General features: G+C 44.7%; 1 protein-coding gene across 1 annotated transcript; it reads right to left on the bottom strand.

The window, feature by feature from the left end:
* Positions 1–3,325: 3,325 nt before the first annotated feature.
* Positions 3,326–22,018, bottom strand: cgnb (cingulin b). The gene is made up of 20 exons (XM_070985246.1): positions 21,869–22,018; positions 15,965–17,115; positions 15,779–15,873; positions 15,610–15,679; positions 12,566–12,663; positions 12,305–12,437; positions 12,002–12,214; positions 10,162–10,310; positions 9,036–9,153; positions 8,587–8,799; positions 8,283–8,375; positions 7,371–7,628; positions 7,127–7,297; positions 6,835–6,996; positions 6,628–6,717; positions 6,423–6,506; positions 6,227–6,345; positions 5,894–6,002; positions 4,943–5,106; positions 3,326–4,739 (listed from the first exon to the last, which is right to left on the bottom strand). The coding sequence occupies exons 2-20, from the start codon at positions 17,084–17,086 to the stop codon at positions 4,607–4,609; spliced, it is 3,594 nt and encodes a 1,197-aa protein (XP_070841347.1). The 5' UTR covers positions 17,087–17,115; positions 21,869–22,018; the 3' UTR covers positions 3,326–4,606.
* Positions 22,019–22,621: the final 603 nt, after the last annotated feature.

Here is a 22,621-nt window from a genome sequence, read left to right as displayed (position 1 = left end):
ATTCATTTTAAGGGATGATAGACTGTGCTTTCCTGTTGTTAGTTATAGTTTCAGGCAGGCGTGGCATAAAATGAAATCAAAGGCCATTACCATGGAAAGACCAGAATCTAATCCCCACATTAGGTTAAACCATATAAGCCTAGCGTATTATTTTACTACTGTGTACTTCCCCTGTTTGGCAACATGTAATTATGTTTTACATCATGGTTTCAGACATAACTTACATCATTTTAAGAGCCAGTTGTTCCGTGACACCCATTCACTTTGCACACCTCACTGAAACACAATAACCCACAGTAAATATAGCACATCTGTTTTGTGAGGTAAATAGGCTACTGGTAAGAATGACAGAAATACAAAAGGCAGCTCATTTTGAAAAGCCCAGTCCAAAGTAAACATGCACAGGTTTCTAGATTAATGGTTCGGCCTTTGTTAGATCAGTAGCCACCTGTTTATGCTGCACAATGTAAAGCGTGTTTGTTATTTAAACCAAATGTTTCCGCTGAAAGAGTTGAATGTAATGAAGTTGCGCTGTTTAACATTTCAGACGGTGGTGATGAAATTGGTGCGGTTGATATGTTCTGTATGTGTGGCGCTGAGCTAATTAAAGGTTATTTATGCGTACACGTGAGATCTATGCTGGTGTAAAGTTGCATGACAGCGCAGTCATTGTAATTCACAACCAGCAGCAAGAACAATGCAGCTCACCCGTGCTGTGAAAGCCGCTGCTCACTTTCTCACGCTTCATGAATTCATACCAGTGATGCTTTGAATGTGACAAATTACACGATGTGCTGAAGAAAAGCTCTGTGATTCATTGCCTGCACTAAACTACAACTTGATCTAATTAAAGACACGCCGGTTCTGACTGTGCCTTCATAAAATACTGTGTGAGGTGTCATTCATAGTGAAGTATTTTAAGATAAATGAGAGAACAGAAACTTTAAGTCTCTGAGAAGACATAAGAAAAGGTGAGTTAAGGGGACAGACAGAGAGGCTGGATGAGGTGGAGTCATGATTACAGCTTGATGTCTTCAGTAATTATAGTAAAGCAAATAGGGATTACAGACTCCGGGTCTCTCAGAGGGAACTCAGCCAGAGCTAAAAGAACATGCTGCTGACAAAAAAAACATCTGACTTGTTCTTCCCTGTGTCACATTGCTTTGTGTGTCTTGACCTGAGGACTGCCTGAGGCTGTACTTCTAGTAATTTGAATGCTCCTCAGTATACTAACAAATGAAGATAATGAGCCACCAAAGAGTCCATGAGGTTTATACTGCACGACACACAGCGCTAAAGACACAGTGTTCACTTTGTAGGCTCCAGGCAAAATGCATAGCTTGGCTTTAACAAAGCTCTTCCAGTTTACATTTGGCACAGATTCATTTGTTGCGTTCATCTCCTGATAAGTGGCCTGTGGTGTCGTGCTTCTAAACAATCTCTGAAATTCCCTTTGACAGCAAACCATCCGGCTGGCTGAATCAGTTAGCGGCGGTAAGAGGAAGAGCTGCGAAACCTGCAGCATGGACACAACAGCAGGACAGCCGCAGGCCTTGATCTTGTATTCTCTGTATTCCTGTAAAGGTGTGAACCTGCCTCAGGTTTATTGATACGTCAAACTGGTTTCTGTTGCAAATGCAAAGTATATGTCAGGTCCGCTGCTTCCTGTGCTTTTGAAATCCGACATTCAGATGCAATGTTTGCGGGAGCTAGCGGAAATTTTTGACCATCACCTCCCCAACACTGCTGATACATAGGCCAAAAAACATGCACAAGATGCTGTGTCTCCATTTGGACACATCTGGTAGCTTCCTGAACAACAAAAGCAAATAAAAGTGCCACGACCTTCTGTTTCCTCCCTTGCTGTATCACTATCCAGTTACTGACTGATCCTCCTGACCATGGATTAGCGCTTCAGGCTGACATTTTATATCAATCCGCTAAATAAACTGTCTTCATAGACTGTGGGAGTACTTTTAGTGTTACATTCATAGATGTATGGATTGATTTTCTTATGTAAAAACCATATTGGTGGGTTATTTTAAGTGTGATCATCAGGTTTATTTGTTTGGACACACGGAAGTAGAAGTGGTGCAGTTCAGGTTTAACAGAGCGAAGTGCGAATGAGGGGTGAGTTAATTGTACCGGGTCCAGGCCTGCCGCTAACTGGCACACCTCCCTCAGAGACACGTTCACACTGCAGGCAGGCATGATGTAATGACCGCACCCCTGGGATGAGATGGTTCATGTGGCTACCATCCTTAATGGGTTAGAATTCAAAGACGTTTCCAGCATCCACCCTGCGTAAGTGTCATTTAGCAAATCCCTGAATCATGCCCACTGGTGTGCTGCGCTGTGGGTCACCGTAAACTCCTTTTACAGGAGCATGGAAAGAGATAATCTCTCTCAGCTTCATAAAATATCACATTTACATCAAAACTTTTTAAGACATCTGTGAAATAAAAGGAATAAAGGAGTCTCCTTTGAGATTTACACTCCTCTATTAAGGCTCACATAGCACAGCAGAAACCACACTATGGAAGAATAATATTATGATGATGATGATGATGATGATGATGATGATATGTAAACTTATATATAGCTGTGAGTAATGGGGTACTCTCATAGGGTTAAAGGATAGGCTTATAATTTTCAGTGTTCATATTAAAACAAAAATCAGGTGCTCATATAAACGTCAGAACAGGTTTTTCTTGCTGTCGTCGTGTCTCCTGTTCATACTGGCATTTTAAAGATCCCCTTCATGTGCTTTCCATGTGAGCGATGCAGAACTGTTCTTGTTTTGTGCACATAAAATGCCTTCAGAAGTTCATCTGAAGCAGATATGATCAGTGTGGATGAGTAAAGTCAAGAAGATGTTTTCTAAAGCTACTTGCTTCCTTTTGTTTCCCTGTTGAGTCGCAGAGGAAGGATATAAACAAAAAGAGAGGATTTTATATTGAGAAGACAGTAACTTTGGGAGATGTCCTCTTGATTTCTCTAACTCAGTCTCCTGAAGCCAAATACCACTTTCAGATACATATTTTTGCACAACTGCGAATTTTCACACCCATTATACTGAGAGCTTACAAGGAGGGGATCTTTTAATGACTGGTATGAACATGAGGAGTGTTTATAGTGAGAAAAACCTGTTCCAGTGTTCATTTGGGCACCTGAATACTGGTTCAAGACAGACTTGAAAAAGCTGTCAACCCATCTTTTGAGAACTGTGATGTCTCTATCTTTAAAGCTTAAAATGTCCCCAAAATACTTGAAGTGTATATTGCACAGTATTAAATAGAGCGATCAAGAAAATGAGGAAAAAGTATAATATACTTCTTTTTATTGTACACAAGGGCTAAAGTTTCCTTAAAATATCTGTCAAAAATTTGGGGAAAACTTACAAAGCTCTGCACCGCATCTCAAATGTTACCAGCAGCTTAACAAACACATCCTACATTTAACAGCATCCTTGCTTGTAATTGCTCAAATAGAAATTTTACAAGTGACGTGTTTAAAATGTGACAACACCGTCAATATATCATTATAAGATTATAATCAACATTCATGAAAGCCAGGTGCAACAAAGAGAAATGTGGAACGCTTCCAGATCCTTTCAGGAGGAATGTACAGTAGACGCAAGCACAAGCAATTCATGGGAAATACTATTTAAAACATTACAGCAGCAAAAACAGAACACATGCAGAGGCAATGTGAAGTGAAATAAAGAAGTTTTAAGGCATTTGAGTGAAAACATGCACACGAATCGAGCTTAGTACATCGCAATATATTAAACCATTTTAGAAACACGGTGGTTAAAGTAGAAAATGTACATAGGGCAGAGGGTTAATCTCTGAGGACACACAGTGCTACTATGTTTGATTGTCTTGAGTAACAGCTAATACATGTAAAAATACAGGCTCAGTTTAAACGGCCCATCATTGTCACAGTCAAAGGTAAAAAAAACAAAACAAAACATCACCTTCAGTACACTAAGAAACACTTGGAGCTGCTAAAAACACTGACAGAAGTAAGTTATCATGCGTAAAGAACCACAGATATAAGACTGGAGCAATAAGAGAAAATATGCAAGATGGTTTTTGGTTTAAAAGTGGTTTGAATTTTCCAGTCTGGACTGTATGAACTCTGATCCGAAACCATGCCACAGTAATGCGCTACCACAGAGGTGTACAGCAAGTATAGTCGATACAAAGAGCACGCAGCAAAGAACCTTCTTGAAAACATGACTGACGTTGAAGCACAGGGAGTAAAACCTTTTATTTCAAAATGTAATTGTATTTCTTCTCTTTAACATCACAGAGAAACAGAGGATGTCAAGACAGATAAAACACGACAATACTGAAGCAATCATAATCACAGCTGAAGGCTCCAAAAATGCAATCCAATTATCCTGACAACCTGTCTCTGTTGGACCGCTGCGCTAAAAATAAAACCAAGAACAACTGCAAGGCAAATCTGTAGTGCATGGCAACCGAGTTCTTCACACAAGTGAGTCCTTGATGCCCTGAGTATCCTTCTCTGACGGAGTGTATGCACTGAAGGAAAGAATATCTTTTCGGGGTCTCCTCATTCATGCCGTCATCTTCCTTTAGCAGTTGGTGGTCTGTAAGTGGCTCTCGTTCAGGATGGAGGTGATGTTGGTGTCATAGAAACCGTCCTCGTCCTCAGAGCTGAAAGTGGTCGAGTCCAGAGCGGTGCGATGTGTCTGCTGTGACTTCCGCCTGAGAGAAAGCAGTCAGCAGAAAATCCAAAAAACATTCACTCAACTCTTCTGCTTTAACACATTGCAGCTCAGTGAATACAGGCATGTGTCCACTACGATAGAGTGCCACCTAGTGTAGAGCAATCACACGGTACTGATATGGTACAGTAAAGCTCCATGTTTTGGGACTGAAAACATCTAAAATCTGGGACAATAACTTACTTTAATTCAGTCTCCAGCACTGTCACTTTGGCATGCAGTGCCTCCTGGAGCTCCTGCTGCTCCTCCAGGTCCCTTAGAACCTTCCGGCGGACTCCCTCCAAGCGCTCCACCTCCCCCTCGCTCTCGTCCACCTGCCGTTTCAAGGCCTTCACGCGCAGAGACAGCTGGGGACGGAGAGAGGGAGAGGCAGGGGGTTAGAGGGGAACAGAGGAGGTCACAGGTGAAGACGTGGGCCACGAGGGGGCGGAGGGGACGGGCAGGGGGTCTGTTGGCGAGCAGCTACGTAAAAAAAATAAAAAGCTAAGGCAGCAGAAAGTTGATAGGGAAGGGAGGTCAGGGAGTGTTCTGGTGTCCGAGCGAGGGCGGGTTTGGGTCAGGAGGAGGACAAATGAGATTAGCCTTTTGTAAGAGAAGCAATTAAGCTGTTTGAAGTGCGTTACTGATTAAGCAGCATGTGTAAGTCAAACAGTATCAATCGTTAGCTCTTACTACATAATTAAAACTGCGTTGAGTTGTAAAGTGGTACAAACACAGAGTCAGGAAACTTGAGACTGCCACAGGAAAATGTTTAATATTTAAGAATGGAAAAGCAAATTTCACTGGTCTGACATTAAAAGGACACTTTGGAAAATACCCTTATTTACTTTCTTGCAGAGAGTTGAATGAGAAGATTGATACCAAACTTGTGCACATATGCTAAATATGAAGGTAGACCCAGCAGCTGGTGCCTCTAAAATTCACCAATTAACACATTATATACTGTATAATCCACACAAAAATGACATGTTATGTGTTAAATAGTGGGCTTTAAAGGTGTCAATCTTCTCATCTAACTCTCGGTGAGAAAGCAAATAAATGTCTAACTATTCCTTTAAGTGGTCATATTCAATATTTTACCAGCAAAGAACACAAACACTGAAGATAATTTCGTATGCAAATCTTGACATATACCTGATCTCTCTGCTCAACGTGCTGGATTCTCTCCTGGTCTAACGTGGCGTTTAGCTCCTTCAGTTTCCTCTCCATTCGTCGCAGAGAGGCCTGGATGCTGGCCTTCTCTCTGTGTGGAGAAATTCAGGGTTTGCACAGCATTAAGTTCTTCTTCTCACTGATTTCCAGGTGCAGGCTTGTTGTCATTTGCTGTGTGAAATATCTGATGAGGGCTGCTTTAACAAAAAGTAGTATTTCAGTGTTGAGTGTGTGTGTGCTGACTTTTGTGACTCTGACCCATTAAAATACACCTCAAAAAGCAGGACTCCACTTTTCACGTGTGTTCAGTCATACCTTTCCTCACTGCGTAGTCTCTCCTCCAGCTCTTGAATTTTGTTTTCCAGCAGCGCGATTCCAGCTGAGGGCCGGGCCTGTCCCTCCATGTCTGCCACACGAGACCTCAGCTCCTTCAGCTGGGGAGAGGGGGACAGTGAGGTGAATATACTGCAGACTTGCGTGCACGTGCAGGCGCTGAATGAATGAACAGTACCTGTCTCTCAATCGCGCTCTTGTCCATTTCCAGGTCGTGTCTCGCCGAACGCTCCTGCATCAGCTCTGAGCGCAGCTGGTCCACCTGGGAGGCGGGGGCGAGACAGGAGGGAAGAAGGAAGAGGCAGAGTAAGCTAACCTGTTATCAGATGACATAGAAAGGACTCCTGCTAATTTGCATGTGTATTCAAATACTTTTGTGGCACCTGATCTCTGCTACGTGTGATGCGGTCGTTCAGAAGCTCCACGCTGCTCCTCTCCTCATCCAGTTCGATCTCCAGCGTCTTTATCTTATCCTGTGAACAGACGCGTTAGCAGATAGATGCATTTTACTCTTAAATTCCACATGATGACACTGCATCCTTGATTCACTCGGTTCCCCCGGTTCATGACCTTTGACCTCTGAGCCTCACCTCCAGGCCCCTGATCTCCCTGGTGCGGTCAGTGTGGGTGCTCTTCTCTGACTCCAGTTCGCTCTCCAAGTGTTTGAGACGGTTGCTGAAGAGGTCTCTCTCTAACTGGGCGCTGTCTCTCTCCTCGCTGCACGCCAGCAGCTCCTTTTTCAGACGGGAAACCTGAAAACAAGATGGAGAGGACCGTTTCCATGCAGTTTCAAATACATTAACATTAACTTATAGTTTGCTGGCCATGCATGCTCTTTTTCTGTCCCTTATCTTGTCCACTTTTCAACCCATGTGTCCTCACCTCGTCCTGCTGGACCTTGAGGTTGCTCTGAGCCCTCTGCAGCTCAGCCAGCCTGTCCTTGCTGTTGCGCTGGGCCTCTTGCAGGTCCTTCCTCGAGCGCTCCCTGTAGTCGTCCAGTTGTGCCTGCAGTGCCGATACCGACTGACGGGAATCTCCCATCATTGCTTCCATCTGATGGAGAGAGAGATGGTAGTAAATGACTTTATCACCAAACCATGAGTCTAAACCCAACACGCTCACACACCTCTTTGTTAATCTTCTCCAGGGCTCGGTCCAGCAGCCTCTTCTGCTCCTCCAGGTCAGTCTTGCCCCTCCTCAGCGCCTCTTTCTCCAGGTCTCTCTCCTCCAGCCGCCGGGTCAGCTCGTCCCTCTCCTTGCTCAGGCGGGTGGCTCCTCTCTTGGCCTCCTCCAGCTGCGACTTCAAGGAGCGGTTCTCATCCTCCAGAGCCTCCACCGCCTCCTCAGCCTCCGAGCTCCGGGGCGAGCTGGAGTGAAGCCTCGTCTGGAGATGAAATGGGTCACATGGTGGTTTTAATCACTATCACGCTGTAGGTAAAGGTAGCTCATGCGGGTATTTATGTCTGGAATCATATCAGGCAACATTAATCCAAGAACAACATTTCCCACACAGCAAAACCATTTGCATTTTTCAAGTATTTCATAATTTGCCTTTGCACACTGTATTGTTACATCTATCTGGCATGTAAAATAAGGGGAGCAGCAAACAATAAAGGCCTGTAAGTCTTTTCATATTCAAAGCACAGTTAAACTTCATTGCACTGATCACTGTGTACAAACTCCAGTCTAAAATCAACGTATGTTGATTTGTACTAGCTTTGCACCTTCAATCATTTCGTATGACTGTGCTCTTCACGTGATCATTTCACATCAAAACTAACAAGATTACAGCCCTTAAAGCAGCTGCGATACGTCGCTGTTCCAATGAGCACAATGCGCATCTTATGCAAATTTATCTCCGAGGGATTATTTTCAGAGCTTACATGTTTGAGTTGGATCTAATTTACTTCACATCTCTCGGTTGAAAATAGAGTCTGTGTGGGAGGCCATTTCTTTTGTTCTTGTACAGTATGTCTGTTTAGATTACTCCGCATGCATATGTGCGTGTGCAGCTGCGTGTCTTCTTTGTGTGCACTACCATGCGGGCCAGTCTCTCTCTGAGGCGAATGTTTGCTTCCTGGAGCTCCAGATTGGTGCTGTGCTCCACCACTGTCTTTGCCGCAGACGGAGACTGTGGAGAGGCGTGGATCAAGAGAGAAACATGCAGAGTTTAATCACTGTGCATACAATATTAGAAGCACCTGAACCTTCCTTTGAAACAATGATATTCATCTGTAAGAAAGCTTTAATCCCGTTTGTTTTAGACATTGAAAGTGTTCCAAACGTGCTTGAGGCATTCTTCTTGTCTTGTAAAAACTGTCACTTCTTTTCCATAGATTCACCTCCTTTGCTTTCTCCAGGGCCTTTTCCAGCTCAACCTTGTCTTTCTGCGACTGCTCCTTCAACCTGCTGACCTCAGACAGGAGCTCGACCTCTTTCTCTCCGCTGGCTTTCTTCAGGGCTTGAAGCGCCTCCCTGTTCTCGTCCAACTCGCCTTTTTGTTTGTCCAGGTCGGCGAGAGCCCACTCCAGCTCATCACGGCACCGCTGAAGCTCCTTGGGACAAGCAATCGGAGATTAATAATGTGTGTGTGAGGAAGAGGAAAAACAAAGTGTTAATGTGAGCACGGGGCATGCAAGTGTGCATTTTTGTGGAGGAAAGATGAATGACATTACTTGAGCTTCAGTCACTGTTCTGACAGACTAAAAAGAATAAACACATTGTAAAACAGGAGATCAATGCCTGCCTTTCACCCACGCGTAATCTGCCTCATGACTGAGGTCTGAATTACCTCTGCTGAAGAGCGGCTCTCGTCAGACACGGGCATTTGTTTCATGGTGAGCAGTGAATCCTGAAGATCCTTCAGCTTGTCCTCATATTCCTCCTTCTCCAAACGGGATTTCAGCAGCCTTTGGAAAGACAGTAGATGTTAAAGAACACACAGTGGTAACAGATGCTCTATAAACTATTTACACACACACACACACACACACACACACACACACGCACACACACACACACACACACACACACACACACACACACACACACACACACACACACACACACACACACTGCAAAGCCAAAAGCACACTTGTGCACACAGCAAAGACAGCAGTGACAAACAACAAAGAAAGCACAAATGAGTAAAAACTACTGCACTAAACCACTTGTACCTTAAATTTAGGTGCATCCCTTACTTATTTATTCACAATCAATTGTGTTTGTTAGCAACTGAATCAGGAACTGTGTTGTTTGCATTGGATAAACAACAAAACTGATTGATCAACATGATAAAATCAATTAGGTGAATTTCTGAATGTTGATTCGCTTGAACGATTGACATGATTGTGGGTTCATTATCGCTGGATTACTGTTAGTAAGGAGTTCACCGATCTGATGATCAAAAGAGATGCCATCAGATACAAAATCCACTCTGATACCTGTCAGCTTTTCAAGTGAATTTCGAGGAACGAATCTCAAATTCAGATTTGCTGATTTGAAACCCGGCTAAACCTACTCAAACCAAACACAGTGAGATTGATTTTCTCTCTCACTTTCCACTGCCGGCGCGCTTCCTGCTCCTGCCGAGTGAAAAGTCAAGCGAAAGAGTGCATGCATTAAAAATAAGTCAATAGAAATGTGTCTTCAGTATATCCACGTAGACTATACAGAACTGAAGTTTTCAGTGAGCACTTTAAAGTCTTTGAGCTCCTTCTCCTGGCTGGAGGAGGTGGCTGGAGTGTGTTAGTCATCCCATGGCGCCATAATCAGTTTAGTTCAGCATGAGAGCTGAGAAAACAAGCCTCTATCTGAGGTCTTTAAAATAAACATTGGTTTATCCACATATTCATGGTCTTTGAATGTCATATGTGGTGCAACAGAATTACATAAACATTGGACTTATAGACACTAACTCCTGGTTGGTGTTGTGCAGCTCCTGTGTGGTGGCGTCCAGCTGCGTCTTCCACTGCTCTCCCTGATCTCTGCAGCTCTCCAGTTCTTCCTCCAGGGTCAGTATGGAGGCATTCACCCTCTCCCTCTCCTCTTCGATCTGGTCCTGGGACTGTGTGGTGGCCGCAGACAAACCCACAAAAAAAAAAGAAAAAGACAGAACAAGCAGTGGGAGTCAGTGCATAACGGCGAGCTACACGCACCCAAATCTATCACATTTTCTGTCTGTTCAGTTTCTTTGTCAAGCAAATGCTCAGCACCACCAGGGGAAAGAAAAGCAGAGATCTTTTGGTTGCATGCCTTCATCAGCTTGTCTTCACCCTCTATGAAACACCTCTACATAAGAAAGAACACCAGGAAACATCAGAAAAGACCCGACTACTTTAATCCTCCTCTCGCCAAATAAATCACTGCATCAAAAACTGCTGCCAACCTGTCTGCTTATTTCCTGCTCTCCGGCTGCATGCTGCTTTTTTTCTGACACTGCTGTTACGGTATCCTAAATTCAAAATGCGTAATGATCTATTCCTGTATCTACCTATATCCTTCAAATTTCCTCTACACCACATCCTACAGTGCAGCGCTACAAAAATAGTCCACTGGCGGAAACTCTACAACAGAAACTGGAAAAGTTTTACACCGCAATCACAAGAGGCAGAATTCTCTTTTCTAACTCTGCACACTGGGCTGAGCCTGACCTTATGATACCCTGACTCAGCGCTCCCACACTGACTGCAAGCTGACACATAAAACTGAATGACAAGACAAAGCCTGGATGTATAATTGGGGTGGATGCAACATCAAAGCACAAGTTAATATCGCCTTATTAACGCATGCAGGACGCACAAACTGCCTGACAGGTGTAACCTGGCTGTTCTCCCGCTACACCTGCACAGAGAGATACTCTGAAAAGAAAAAAAATGTTCTGAGTGTTTCTATCCCAAGAGTTCATGAGAAGACCGTGATGTAACTAAAAATCCTCTCACTGATCAGAAACTGGGAAATGACATTGTGAATGTTGCATCGCAGGTTTTGCTGCAGCTGTCAAAGCTCGACTGAGTTGTGATCTGCAGGCTCTTAGCTCGACAATATTATCGCGTGAAAAAAAGTGTAAATGTGTGTTAGCGTGCAAGTTTATGTTGATTTTTAACACGCACTGCCAAAAGCTTAAAATAAAGACATGTCACCTCCTAGTGTGTACAAAACTCTTAAGAAATAAATGGTGGAAGAGAAGTCCATAAGACTCTCAGGAGGGCAAACATGGATTTTTTTTTAAAGATGCACATAAAAAGAAGTGACCTGTTCTTTAAAGCTCTTTTATTCACCTCTTCCTTGTTAATTTTGAGTTACTGATGTTGGTTCAGTGACATCAGATGTACTAAACCACTGGACCAGTTACTCCCACTGAGATAAGGATCTCTTCTCAGGGCTCATCTGGTCAGAAACACACTCTTCCTACATGTGTATGTGTGTGTTATTCTTTTACTGATCAATATTCTTGCCGTGTAGTCAGATATGGGAAGAGACAGTTTTCAAAGTCTCTGTCTCAGCTGCACAGTTTCTGTTCCTTTTATCTCTGCCGTCAGTGTTTTTTAATCATTTCTGCTAATGAGTTAAGTCTGAACTCTGAAATACTGACAACTACAGATGAATCTATTTCAAAAATCCTGTTTTTTGTTACATAATGAACCACTGCTGCACTACAGTTCAACCTCCACCAGATCCCAGGGAAACTGAGTTCTGACTTATGGCCCACAACACAGTAAAGTTTTATGAGCCTGACTTAAAGTGAGAGCCCTCCACCTGTGTGACCTGCTCCATGGTTCTCCTCAGGTTCTCCATGTCCTGGCCGTACTGCTCCCTCAGGGCCTCCATCTCTCTGTCATGGCACTCCACCTCCTCCTTTAGCGCCCCCTTCAGGGCCGTCAGCTCCCGCTCCCGCTGGCGTAGAGTCTCCTCCAGGCGCTGTCGTAGCAGGACGACCTCAGCCAGGTCGGCCTGCAGAGTCATCACATCCTGCAGAAAGAGACAGTCAGGCAGAAATGCAGCGATGTTTTATTCTGCGAGTGTGCGGAGGCTTCATGCGTGCCAGTGTGCGGGAAATACCGTCTGCAGTGAGTCCGAGTGAGGTGAGTTTTCTGAAACCCTCCTCAGTTCCTCCTGAAGCTCGGCCAGCTGGTCTTCCTGTAGGCGCAGACGAGACTTCGCCACCTCTCTGGACATGCGCTCCTCAGCCAGTCTGCAAACAAACACAAACTTTATATATTGCAATGCAAATCCAATTAACAAAAAAAAAAAAAACTGGAAGCATATCATGTGCATACACTCTACATGCAAAACCACACACACACAGGCACGCGTCCTTACTCATCATGGGCCTGCTGAAGTTCTTTCTTGCAGCGACTGAGATGCTCCTGAAGCTCCTCGAGGTTCCCTTTTTTGAAGCTCCCATCAGATCCTTGCTTCTGCACAAAACACACACACACACACACACACACACACACACACACACACACACACACACACACACACACACACACACACACACACACACACGCACACAAACACGCACAGACAGAGAGACTGAGGGTGACACGGAGAGAAAGAGGACAAACAGAGAGCACAAAGGCATCGAGGGGAGGACTGGAAACTTTGCAACGGAGTGTCACTGTCGACCTTGCAAATACATAATGCGCTCTGTATCGCTGGAAACTTTAAAAGCAAAAGAAAACCCTGCCTTGGATTCCTTGCCCTAGTTTCTGGCAGTCAAAAAATCTTTGGGAGAACAGGCCCTGCTGGCGCGCTCAGACGTCGTCAAAAAAAAGACAGCCTCCCCACACTAACAACTCTTTCTGACAGGCTGCAGGGGAGCAGAGCCGGAGCGACGTCGCCCACACCGCTCCGCCGTTCGTCAAGGCTCCCTCTCACTGAAAACAAGGTATAAGCGCAGCCTCTGCCCGTGAAACCTCTCTTATCCTCCTACACGCTCATTACAGGGATGCACACACAGAAACAGAAGAGAGAGACAAAGCGAGGATCGCGGACGCTCGTGCTCCTCGGGGCACCTCACACTGCTGATACTTATCAGCGATGGATCATGAAGATGTATTTTGTGCAGATTTGTTTCATTTTCTTTTCGCTCCCTGCAGGACAGTTTGTAGATAATCCCATTCAGGGAAATATCAGCTTCTCGCTGTCCTCACAAGAGATAATTAACAGATGATAACATAACTGAGAATATGTATAAGCACTTTGAGTGAATTGCATCAGCTGTGTGCTTATGTGTATTAATCACGCACAATAAAAAAGACTCTCCTGCCCTGATGAACGCATTAGCAGTCTAAGCATAAATACCAGAGGGTGCAAAGGAGATTCAAGTAAAGCCTGAAGAGACTTGCAAAGCGTTTTTAATGACCTCATGTTATGGCCACGGATTTTAATTATCTCAACTTTGTTTCTGAGAAAATCACTCACACCGTTAACCTCCACTCACTGTTAGTGGCACATGTAACATTATATTAAGCTCGATGATTGGATGTTTCCTGTCGAAATGCAACTTGGGAGTTGAAATGAACTTATCCTCTCAATATACACTGACTTGCATTTAAAGCCTTTTCTCAAAGAACCAGATATTTTCTAATGCAATTACTGATATTTTATGATCCCGGGAGAGCTTTAATTCAACCAGAAGCTCCAACTGTGAGTCACACAAATCGTCCAAGGGTAAAATGAACGTGACTCTTACTCTTACAGACGCCCAAAATAGGTCCTCCTTCTTTGCAAATCGATTCAATTAAAATAAAATTGAGTTGAAGCTGTCACAGCCTGTTAACATGTGCGAACTGAAGAGTGGTCACAGTAAGACATAGCTTTGTTTTAAGGGGTCACGAGTCAAAAAGGTTGCGAACCGGTGCTTCATAATGTTGAACGAACACGAGTGATCAGCGTTCAGTCTCTACACAAACACACACATACATCACTGTCCTGGACTGCGGTAACCCAACACACCAGCATCTGATCCTCAGTTAACCAGGGGAGCAATTAGGGTGTCGGTGCATTAACCCCATCACTCTCCCACTGACACACATTAACTGGTAACACTGCATTAAACCAGTCAAAACATGCCACAAGCACTTAGAGAGAGCCTCAGACATCGGTGGTGCAGAGGGAGTGTGAACCCTGCTTTGCATTACACTTCAGTACGCTTGGAAATGCAAAGAACTCTGTGAAATAAAAGGCTAAGCGTGCCTCAGTAGATTAATCTGGACATAGCTGTATCACATGTGCACCAAAACAGTGTTTGGATGAGCCCATTATAACACGCACTCCTCTGATCCTGCTCTGATCTTATGTTGTTGCTTTATACAGACAAAAGCCAATGTTTTGGTTTAGAGGCAGAGGAGAATAAATAGCCTCGGGCCAAAAAAAAAACCAGTGTAAACCCCTTCATCCTGCAGCTTGATGTCGGCTGTGGATGTTTCAGTAGCTGTTAGCGCTTCTGAAGAGCCTGAGATGAGTGCTGGAAGAGAAATCAGCCACTGAATCTACCAACGCCGACAGCATGGCTACCACCTTGAAAAACAGGGAGGTTTTTGTACAACACAACCCCTCCGAGAAGGATCTGTCCCATCCGGCAAGCCAACCCCCAGCTGGTGCAGGGTTCCAGTCCAACTCAATTATTGATGGCTCTCAATGATTGCATTCTCAACGCACACTGATCCCTCAACAGCTTTCCTCTGCAGGTGCGTCGTTGCCAAGAGACGAGACGAAATGATTCACAAGCAGCCGTGGCCACAAGTACATAACAAGGGATCATACATAATCAAGCACATGTGATGTAAGAAGAAGAGGACACAAAGGAATAACTTCTGCATGTAGATTTATGCAAAAGGCTGCAAATTTAAAGGAAGTAGCGTGCTTGAGCTCATAAAAACCATGGCAATCTGTATTAATAAGGTGTCACAGGAGCACAAAAGAGCAAAGATGGCGCCAGAATTGACAGAGGAATACTCAGCATGCTGCTTAATTTTTGCATTTTTTGGCCTGCCAAAAGAGGATCCTCGGAGACCAAGTGAATGAAGTAGAAAACTTCTTATCCTCAGAAAAGAGGACGTGCTGCCAACCATCTGTTACCTCCATTACAAGACTGCTCTGCTGAGCAGGAGACGCTCAGACCAACATGCTGAAGCTAGACATCTCAAAAGTTAATTAGATTACGTGCTACCATGCATTCGTGCAATGGTCTTACTGTATATAGATAATATATAGCCTGCATGCTTTGCCAAGCTTTTTGTAAATTGGCAAGCTTTTAGGTAAGATGGCTGCAAAACAAAAACAAATGATCCTGCTAGCACTTTTAAAGCAAGTACTGCTGCTAGTTGTTCCCCTGAAATCTCGAGGCTTCGCCGTACCTTTAAACTGCCGGTTGTCTCGTAGACAAGGTTGACCTTTCTTTTGAGGGATCCTTCGCTCTCGCTGGTGCTGATCAGGAGACAGTGGACAGAGGATTAGCTTGGAAAATCACATGTATCCATATACAGTAACAATGACTCTAGACATTCATTGGACCGGTTTACTTACCCATCTTTAAGGATGTTGAAAATAGCTTGTTTAACTTGAGCTTCCTCCCCACTGATGACCCCAGTGCTTTGACTCAGGCTCCTCGGAGTTATCTCCTTTAAATAGAGAGCAGGCAAAGTAAGACAGAACGAAGAGACAACTTAATACCTGCAAATCACTCTGAGCCTCACAATAGCTGGTACTCACGGGCTTCTTTGCCACAGCTGGAGCGGGGTCCTTGGCAACAAACTTCCCTGGTGACTTAAAGCTCGGTTTAGGGGCCTCGAGTGCTGTCACCTTAGCAACTGATGCAGGGCTCCTTCCCAGGCTGCCGCTCGCTGGGGCAGATGACATCAGCAGACTGGAGGAGGCAGACCGAGGAACAGCGTAGGGATTGGGAGTGGGAGAGCTGGGAGAGGGAAGGGAAACCTCAGGCTGAACATCTTTTCGAGCATCGAGACTTCGGGACCGCCTGGTCTCGTCAAACCTGAGCCGCTGCCTGGCTCCGGAGCGGCCCCTCGTCTGTGGGGCCCTGTCTGTCCCACTGTTGAACTTACTGATGAGCTTGTTGATGGGAGCCAGGGAGTTGGTGTCGATGGCTGGGACGGGCTCGCCATCAGTTGATGCTGGAGGTTGTGACTCTGAAAGGGTATTTTTACTTTTCGCAGCGTATCTGCCCAAAGAGCCAGTGAAACCAGGCCCAGTTTGCTTGGCCCCTCTGGGTCCCGCACCGTTTAATCTGACAGGTTTCAGCCCTGCTTCATTATAACCCTCATTAAAAGTCCAATCTTTGTTTTTCTGTGCTTCGTCTCCGGTTGCTTTGGGTTGGGGTTCAGCTTTTGGCCTCTGCGCCCGTCCTTCTCTGCCAGCTCCACCCTCCTCCTCCCCTTGTGTTCCTGCTTGACCGTCCCCTGGAGGTCTTTTAAGAGGGCTCCCAAAAATCTCCCCATCCTCATCCTCTGCTGCAGAAACAGGGGAGTGTGCTGTGCTGTTTGCAGCAGGGCTGTAGGGGTTTATGATTTCTGCAGGCTCTTTATTCATTTTGGGCAAGCTGTTGCAAGGTGAAGGTGGCCCTGAGCTGGGGGTGGGAGTGTTGAGCTGAACTCCATAAGAGTCACCTTTCTCACCATCTTTCAGGACCACGTAAGGATGCCCAGAGATCCCCTGAACCCTCACTGCCACCCCATACTTATTGGAAGGAGGAGCTGCAGTGTTGCTTCCTCTGGATTTGTCGGGATAACCTCCACCTGTGTCATCGAGGTCCTTGATGAAGCGGATCTGAACGCCGTAGTCCACATGGGGCTTCCTGTCAGTGGAGAGAGTGCTCATGTTGACTTCCTGGTTTCGGTGCAAGCAGCCTGGACAGACAGGAAGGAGAGAAAGAGCAGAAATGCAAATCAGGTGAATCAGTGGATCACGTTTTGAAAGCCATGAGAAAGCTAACCATGCATGTGTATGTGCTGAGGCCCTTATTTGTATCTGTTCCACAACAGAGACCTGCAGAGGACGACATACCCAGGCTCTTTGTTTCAACCTCTGCACTGTTAAGATGTGCCTTAGTTCTCTTTGCTTTTGTCTGTTTCCAGGCATTACAAGCACTCTCTCAGATGCCTCCTTTAAACCTGCATGTGTCTCTCCTTAATACAGTTTTCTTAGCTTTTGTGTAAATTTCCCACTTCTTCCCAGGTGGAAGTTACTCTGACTCGGCTAACGTGTCAGATTACTGGTATATCTTGATGAAGCAGACATCACCTCTGGCTGCTCTGCAGGTTTAATTCCTTCTCAACCAGAAGAAGCTGTATTCATGTCATGTCAAACACGCCACCGGGGCACTCAGAGCCTCTTCATGCAGGTTCAGACCTACTTTTCTTCAGAGGGTGTGTTTGGAAGGCAGGGGAAGCAGAGAAAAGGAGTGTGAGTGGGTGGAACAAAGTAATCAATATGTTGCCTCTAGTTTACATAGGCGGCTAATTGTGTTCAACCATCATTAAAGACACAAAAAAGGACATGAGGTTGACTGAGTTTTTGGTATGTATTCAAACAGCCAGTCAGGGAGCCAAAGATCTAAATGGAACAAAGACTGTACACAGAAGGTGTGTATGTGTTTGACTTGAAATGTTTGCTCTACTGGAGGCCACAGTATCAAAAGAAGCCCTGATACTGACAAAGTGTGTTGAAAGGTCAGAAGTATCTCTGTTCAATACACACACGATAGAATCGAAAGTTCTGAAGCTATAAACAAAACCAGATCCACAACCAGATTTTCAACCAAAGGCTGCCCAGATGAAACACGAGCAAAGAAAATCAACTGGTCCTCAGCCATTACTATTAACATTATTACAAATGTGTTCAGTGTCTTTTTCTGTACCAGCACCGTGTGAAGGTTGTTGATAGAGAAAAGAAAGAATGAGGACGAGCCGACTGACCTTCACGTGTAAAATCATGACTCAGCACGGCTCACTTTTGCGATAAAAGTTGCATTAAGTCTTTCGTGTTTCTGGATGAGCTTTCTAAAGTGTGAGAAAACAAACCCGGTGATGTCTCCAGGCTTACCTCTGTTTGTCACTGGAGACTGTATAAAAGAAAGTCTGCGTTACACACCAGAGGCATAGAGTTTGAAAGATGTGAGCATTTAGCAGACAAAATCATGCTATTCGTAGTGTGATGGGAAATGCAGGATCCAACATTTTTGGAGCTTTACCCATATGAAAGATCAGGATATCTCGGCCTCTGTTGCTTTGACTTTGATCATTCTTTTATCAATTTTGTCTAATGGTCCTCCTCCGACTACACTGAAGTGAAAGACTACACAGCTGTTGAGCCTCTTTAAATGACACTGAATCTTTTTCATTGTTTTATATTCAAATACGCCTGCAGCTAACAATAATTTCTGTATCGATTAATGTGACCATTATTCCTTGATTAGTCTTTAAAATGTCACGTCATGTCACCAGCTCACTTTTTGAATCTATCCATCAGTCCAATATCCAAAAATATCGTGTTGTATCATACATGACAAAGAAAAACATCAAATCCTGGAATGGAAATTGCATGCATTTGGATTGTTTTCTTGAAAAATGACTGAAAGCATCAATCCACTATCAAAATATTTGCAGGGGTTATAGATTACATTTTACCAACTCAGTCAGCTGCAGCGTTAGCAGAACGCTTCCACCTTATATGCTCTGAAAATGAGCTCAGCGATGAATATGAGAAGGTGAATACTCCTCCTATTGTCCAGACGCTGTGGAGCATTAAACACTGGGGGCTATGTCAGGAATGGGCCTCCCCTCTCTCCCTCTCTCTGCCTTTGCCAGAGTCTCCCCGGTCACCAGACTTCAGAGTAGAGTCACTCAGGCGTAGACTGTTTACTTTGAGCTGTGCAGGCACACACACCGGCTGGAGTGCGAGCACATACACACATGCAAGGGTGTGCACGGGCATATGCACAAACCTGCTGTGCATACCCCATCTGGTCGGAGAAAGTCCGTCTTATAAGCATCGCTCCTCTCAGTGGCTCTACAAGTGGCAGGAAAGCACTAAGAGATGTGGAATCCCGTTAAAACACTTCTGTTGCTGCTGTCACATGAAAGCATTTTTTGCATTCAAGCGCTGTTAAAGCTGCTTTGCAGAGCTCATCATGATACTTCAACCCCAGTCTGGTTCCTTTGTCCACACCTACAGCACTCACAGATGTGTCTCTCACGCAAATTAAAATGTAACCGACGCTAACTGGCAGCTGGTTATAGTGTAACACAAAGCACCTCGACTGGCAACGAGGTTAGATCGGTGACTCAAAGTCGGCCTTTGTCTTTGCTAAAAAACATTCTTAGGATTCCAGACGTTCCCTTACACTCGGCATTGCGCGTGGTTTGCATTTGTATTAATAAGGACAGATTAAGAGGAAACTGAGAACTAGGGCAGCGTTAAGTGTAAAGCCTACACATGCAGAAAACAGGCAGTAAATAAGAAGTGAAGAGACTGATGAAAAGACGACAAACCGGGGACTGAAAAATACAAAAACAAATTAATTCCCAACAACAAGCAACTGGCTTTGCAGACCGTGCTGCATGCTGGACATCAAAAGAATGAGCTGCAGGGTAAAAAACTGTGCTACTCCTGAGCTATGCTGGAAAATCTTTTAAAAAAGGATTATATGATGATCTGTGTTAACATAGCCAAGGTGCTCGGCGCTCAGCTGAGGATCACTGGTCATGCAGAAAGATCCCAGGTGTAAACATTTTCTCAGGTAAAGTTCAACAAAGGCTCAGTTGTTGTAGACATTCAGCAGCCAGGAGCCAAGCACTGCTTGGTGACAACTGGTTCACCTCCTCTCTCTCTCTCTTGTCACAAGGACTGGCTGTGTCAACAGAGACAGGAATGTCGCCCAACGGGCCTATCTGCCATCGCTCTTCCCTTTCTCCTCACCCAGCAGGCACCGCTCCCGCTCCTCTGCTCCTGCACCCTCCCTCTGCTTCCTACCACACGTCTCATCTTCAACTCTCTCCCACACTTTCTCTTTGCCCCTCGGGTGTCTGAACAAGAAGACGAGTTACTGTGATGCTGGGTAATTTGGTCGCAAGCAATGTCAACTGAAACTAGTAGATTAATCAATAAACATTAACATATTTTGCTGATTGATGGATTTGTCATGAAAGTTTAAAATCATTAGAATTTAGACTGTTGGTTGGACAAAACATTTTACAGCCAACTGATTGATTGATCGTGAAAATAACCATTAGCTGCGACCTTAATGAATGTTTCTGAAATAAATTCATTAATCATAAAATGTCAAACCTATGCACATGATCATCTGATACAGTCAAAACGGTGTGAACGCAATGAACTGTGTTTGACTGTTGTGCATTACACCAGATGTATCTCTTCACCTGTACAGAACCTGGATAAACTAATTTTGTTGTAGTTTTTAAGTAGAATTTGCTTGGAATAAATAATTCAGATTCAGACACTATGAACATGTCAATAAATCATAATACTGAAGCCTATTTCACATTTTAAAAACGTGCCATTTTAATCCTTAGCATTTATTTTTGGGGTCACTATAGTACATTTTCTTTAAAAAATATATATATATATATATTATATGCAATCATTCATGTTCCTGTGGGCTGTGTTGGAGAGGTGCGTGGAGGGTCCCTTGTGTAAAATGTCAACACCATGTTCACACTAGCCCCCCCCCCCCCCCCCCGAGTAGCCACATGTTTACCTAAACGCCTCAGAGTGAGCTCCAAGTTTGCCCCGGAGCACTCATCTCAGGTCGGGGCTATTTCTGGAGCAATTTATTTTGAATGTAACTGAAACAGATCAGAGAACAGCAACACCCTCCAACAGCTGGTGAGATAGCGGTTATCCACGAGGATAAGAGGCTAATCTGACTTTTTATTACAGCCGCCCAACCAAGACAAAGCCCACATTATGGCCTTCTTTGGCAGATGTTCGATAATTTACGCATCCTGACTGATAAACTCATGTAAATGTGTCAAATAAAGACGCTTTCGACGGGAAAACACGTAGTAAGAGCATCCTGCTAAGCACCTGTCTGCTCCTGGATTAATTGCGTCACACCCACCTATCCGGTCAGTCAGTATCGGTGCGCGCGCGCGCGCGTCGAAACCACCAATAGGTTGCTTGCTCGCGCCACTGGGACCACAGGCAGAACAACAAGGTGATCAACAGACCCACCTGCCTCCCAGTGCATCCTATTTGAAGCCTTTACCTTCTATAATAACCTCTCATATCCTCTTTACGCAGCGCAGTCGGATCCAATTATAGGCAGCAGTAGCAGCGCGCGCACACACACAAACACACACATAGCCGCAACCAAACCTTTGAAAACATGTCAGCCAACAACAGAAGCTTTTCCTTCACCAGATGCTTGATTTCGGTCATTGTGGTGAGCAGGAGAGACCTGAGCATGGCTGCCAAATCCAGTCTCAGAGCCACAGGTGTCTCCGCCAAAACGCCCGCTCAGCACAACAGAGCTTACAGCAGGTCGCTCAGACACTCAGCGCTTTCCCCACAAAAGTGAATGTACAGTAAACAGGCAGCAGCTGTGTAAACAGTCACACTAGGATACTTCTTCTACTGCACCTGTAAAGATGATCCGAATGCCAAAATGTCCCTGCCTCTTCAGTCAGGACTCCCGTGTCAGCTTCACAGCAGCGGCAGCGGCTCTCTTCCACTGTTTGGTGGGATGAGGAAGATGTTTCTCAATGAACCGAGGACATCGGGAAATTTCTCCCTCCCGGCTGCCAGTGCAACCTGTTGCCAACACATCGGATAGTCATCGTCCCGCCTCAGAAGCGAGTCCATTGGTGGGAGGCTCCCCGAGAGGCGGCGCCTGCTGCGGGCTCAGTTTCATCTCCGCGCACACGCGTTGTTGCAGGGCGTGTGTGACCCATTTCCTCAGCGGTGTTATGGGGAACAATTTCTCAATTAATCTGAAAACGTTTGCACGGCAGCACTGGGCTACAGTCATATCCAATGCTGAAATACAGCTGAGGCAAGAAGGAAAAAAGGCAATTAGTCAACATGGTAATTTACTTTTCTATAGCTGCACTGCTGCTTATATGAGCGTTTAACTGCGTGTTAGAATAAAAACAAGGCATGACTGTACTGACTTTAAAAACTCAGTGGACATCATGTTATTTATGCTCAAAATGATTTACACTCAGCTCTTGAGATTATTTTGTCAGTGGAGCTGACATCTGTATACAGCAAAAGGATAATCACTGTGGAGGTTTCATTCAGTCCCTGTAAGAACAGCCCGCATAGATGATTATTTAACATTAATTATCACTGGAAATTTTATTATTCCTGCTTGTTTGTTAACCTCTCAACAAT

The sequence above is a fragment of the Chaetodon trifascialis genome, chromosome 17 (genome assembly GCF_039877785.1).
Source record: "Chaetodon trifascialis isolate fChaTrf1 chromosome 17, fChaTrf1.hap1, whole genome shotgun sequence".
In the NCBI taxonomy this organism is placed as follows: domain Eukaryota; kingdom Metazoa; phylum Chordata; class Actinopteri; order Chaetodontiformes; family Chaetodontidae; genus Chaetodon; species Chaetodon trifascialis.
Note: the sequence above shows the minus strand (reverse complement) of the source record. Positions and strands in the feature narration are given on the sequence as shown.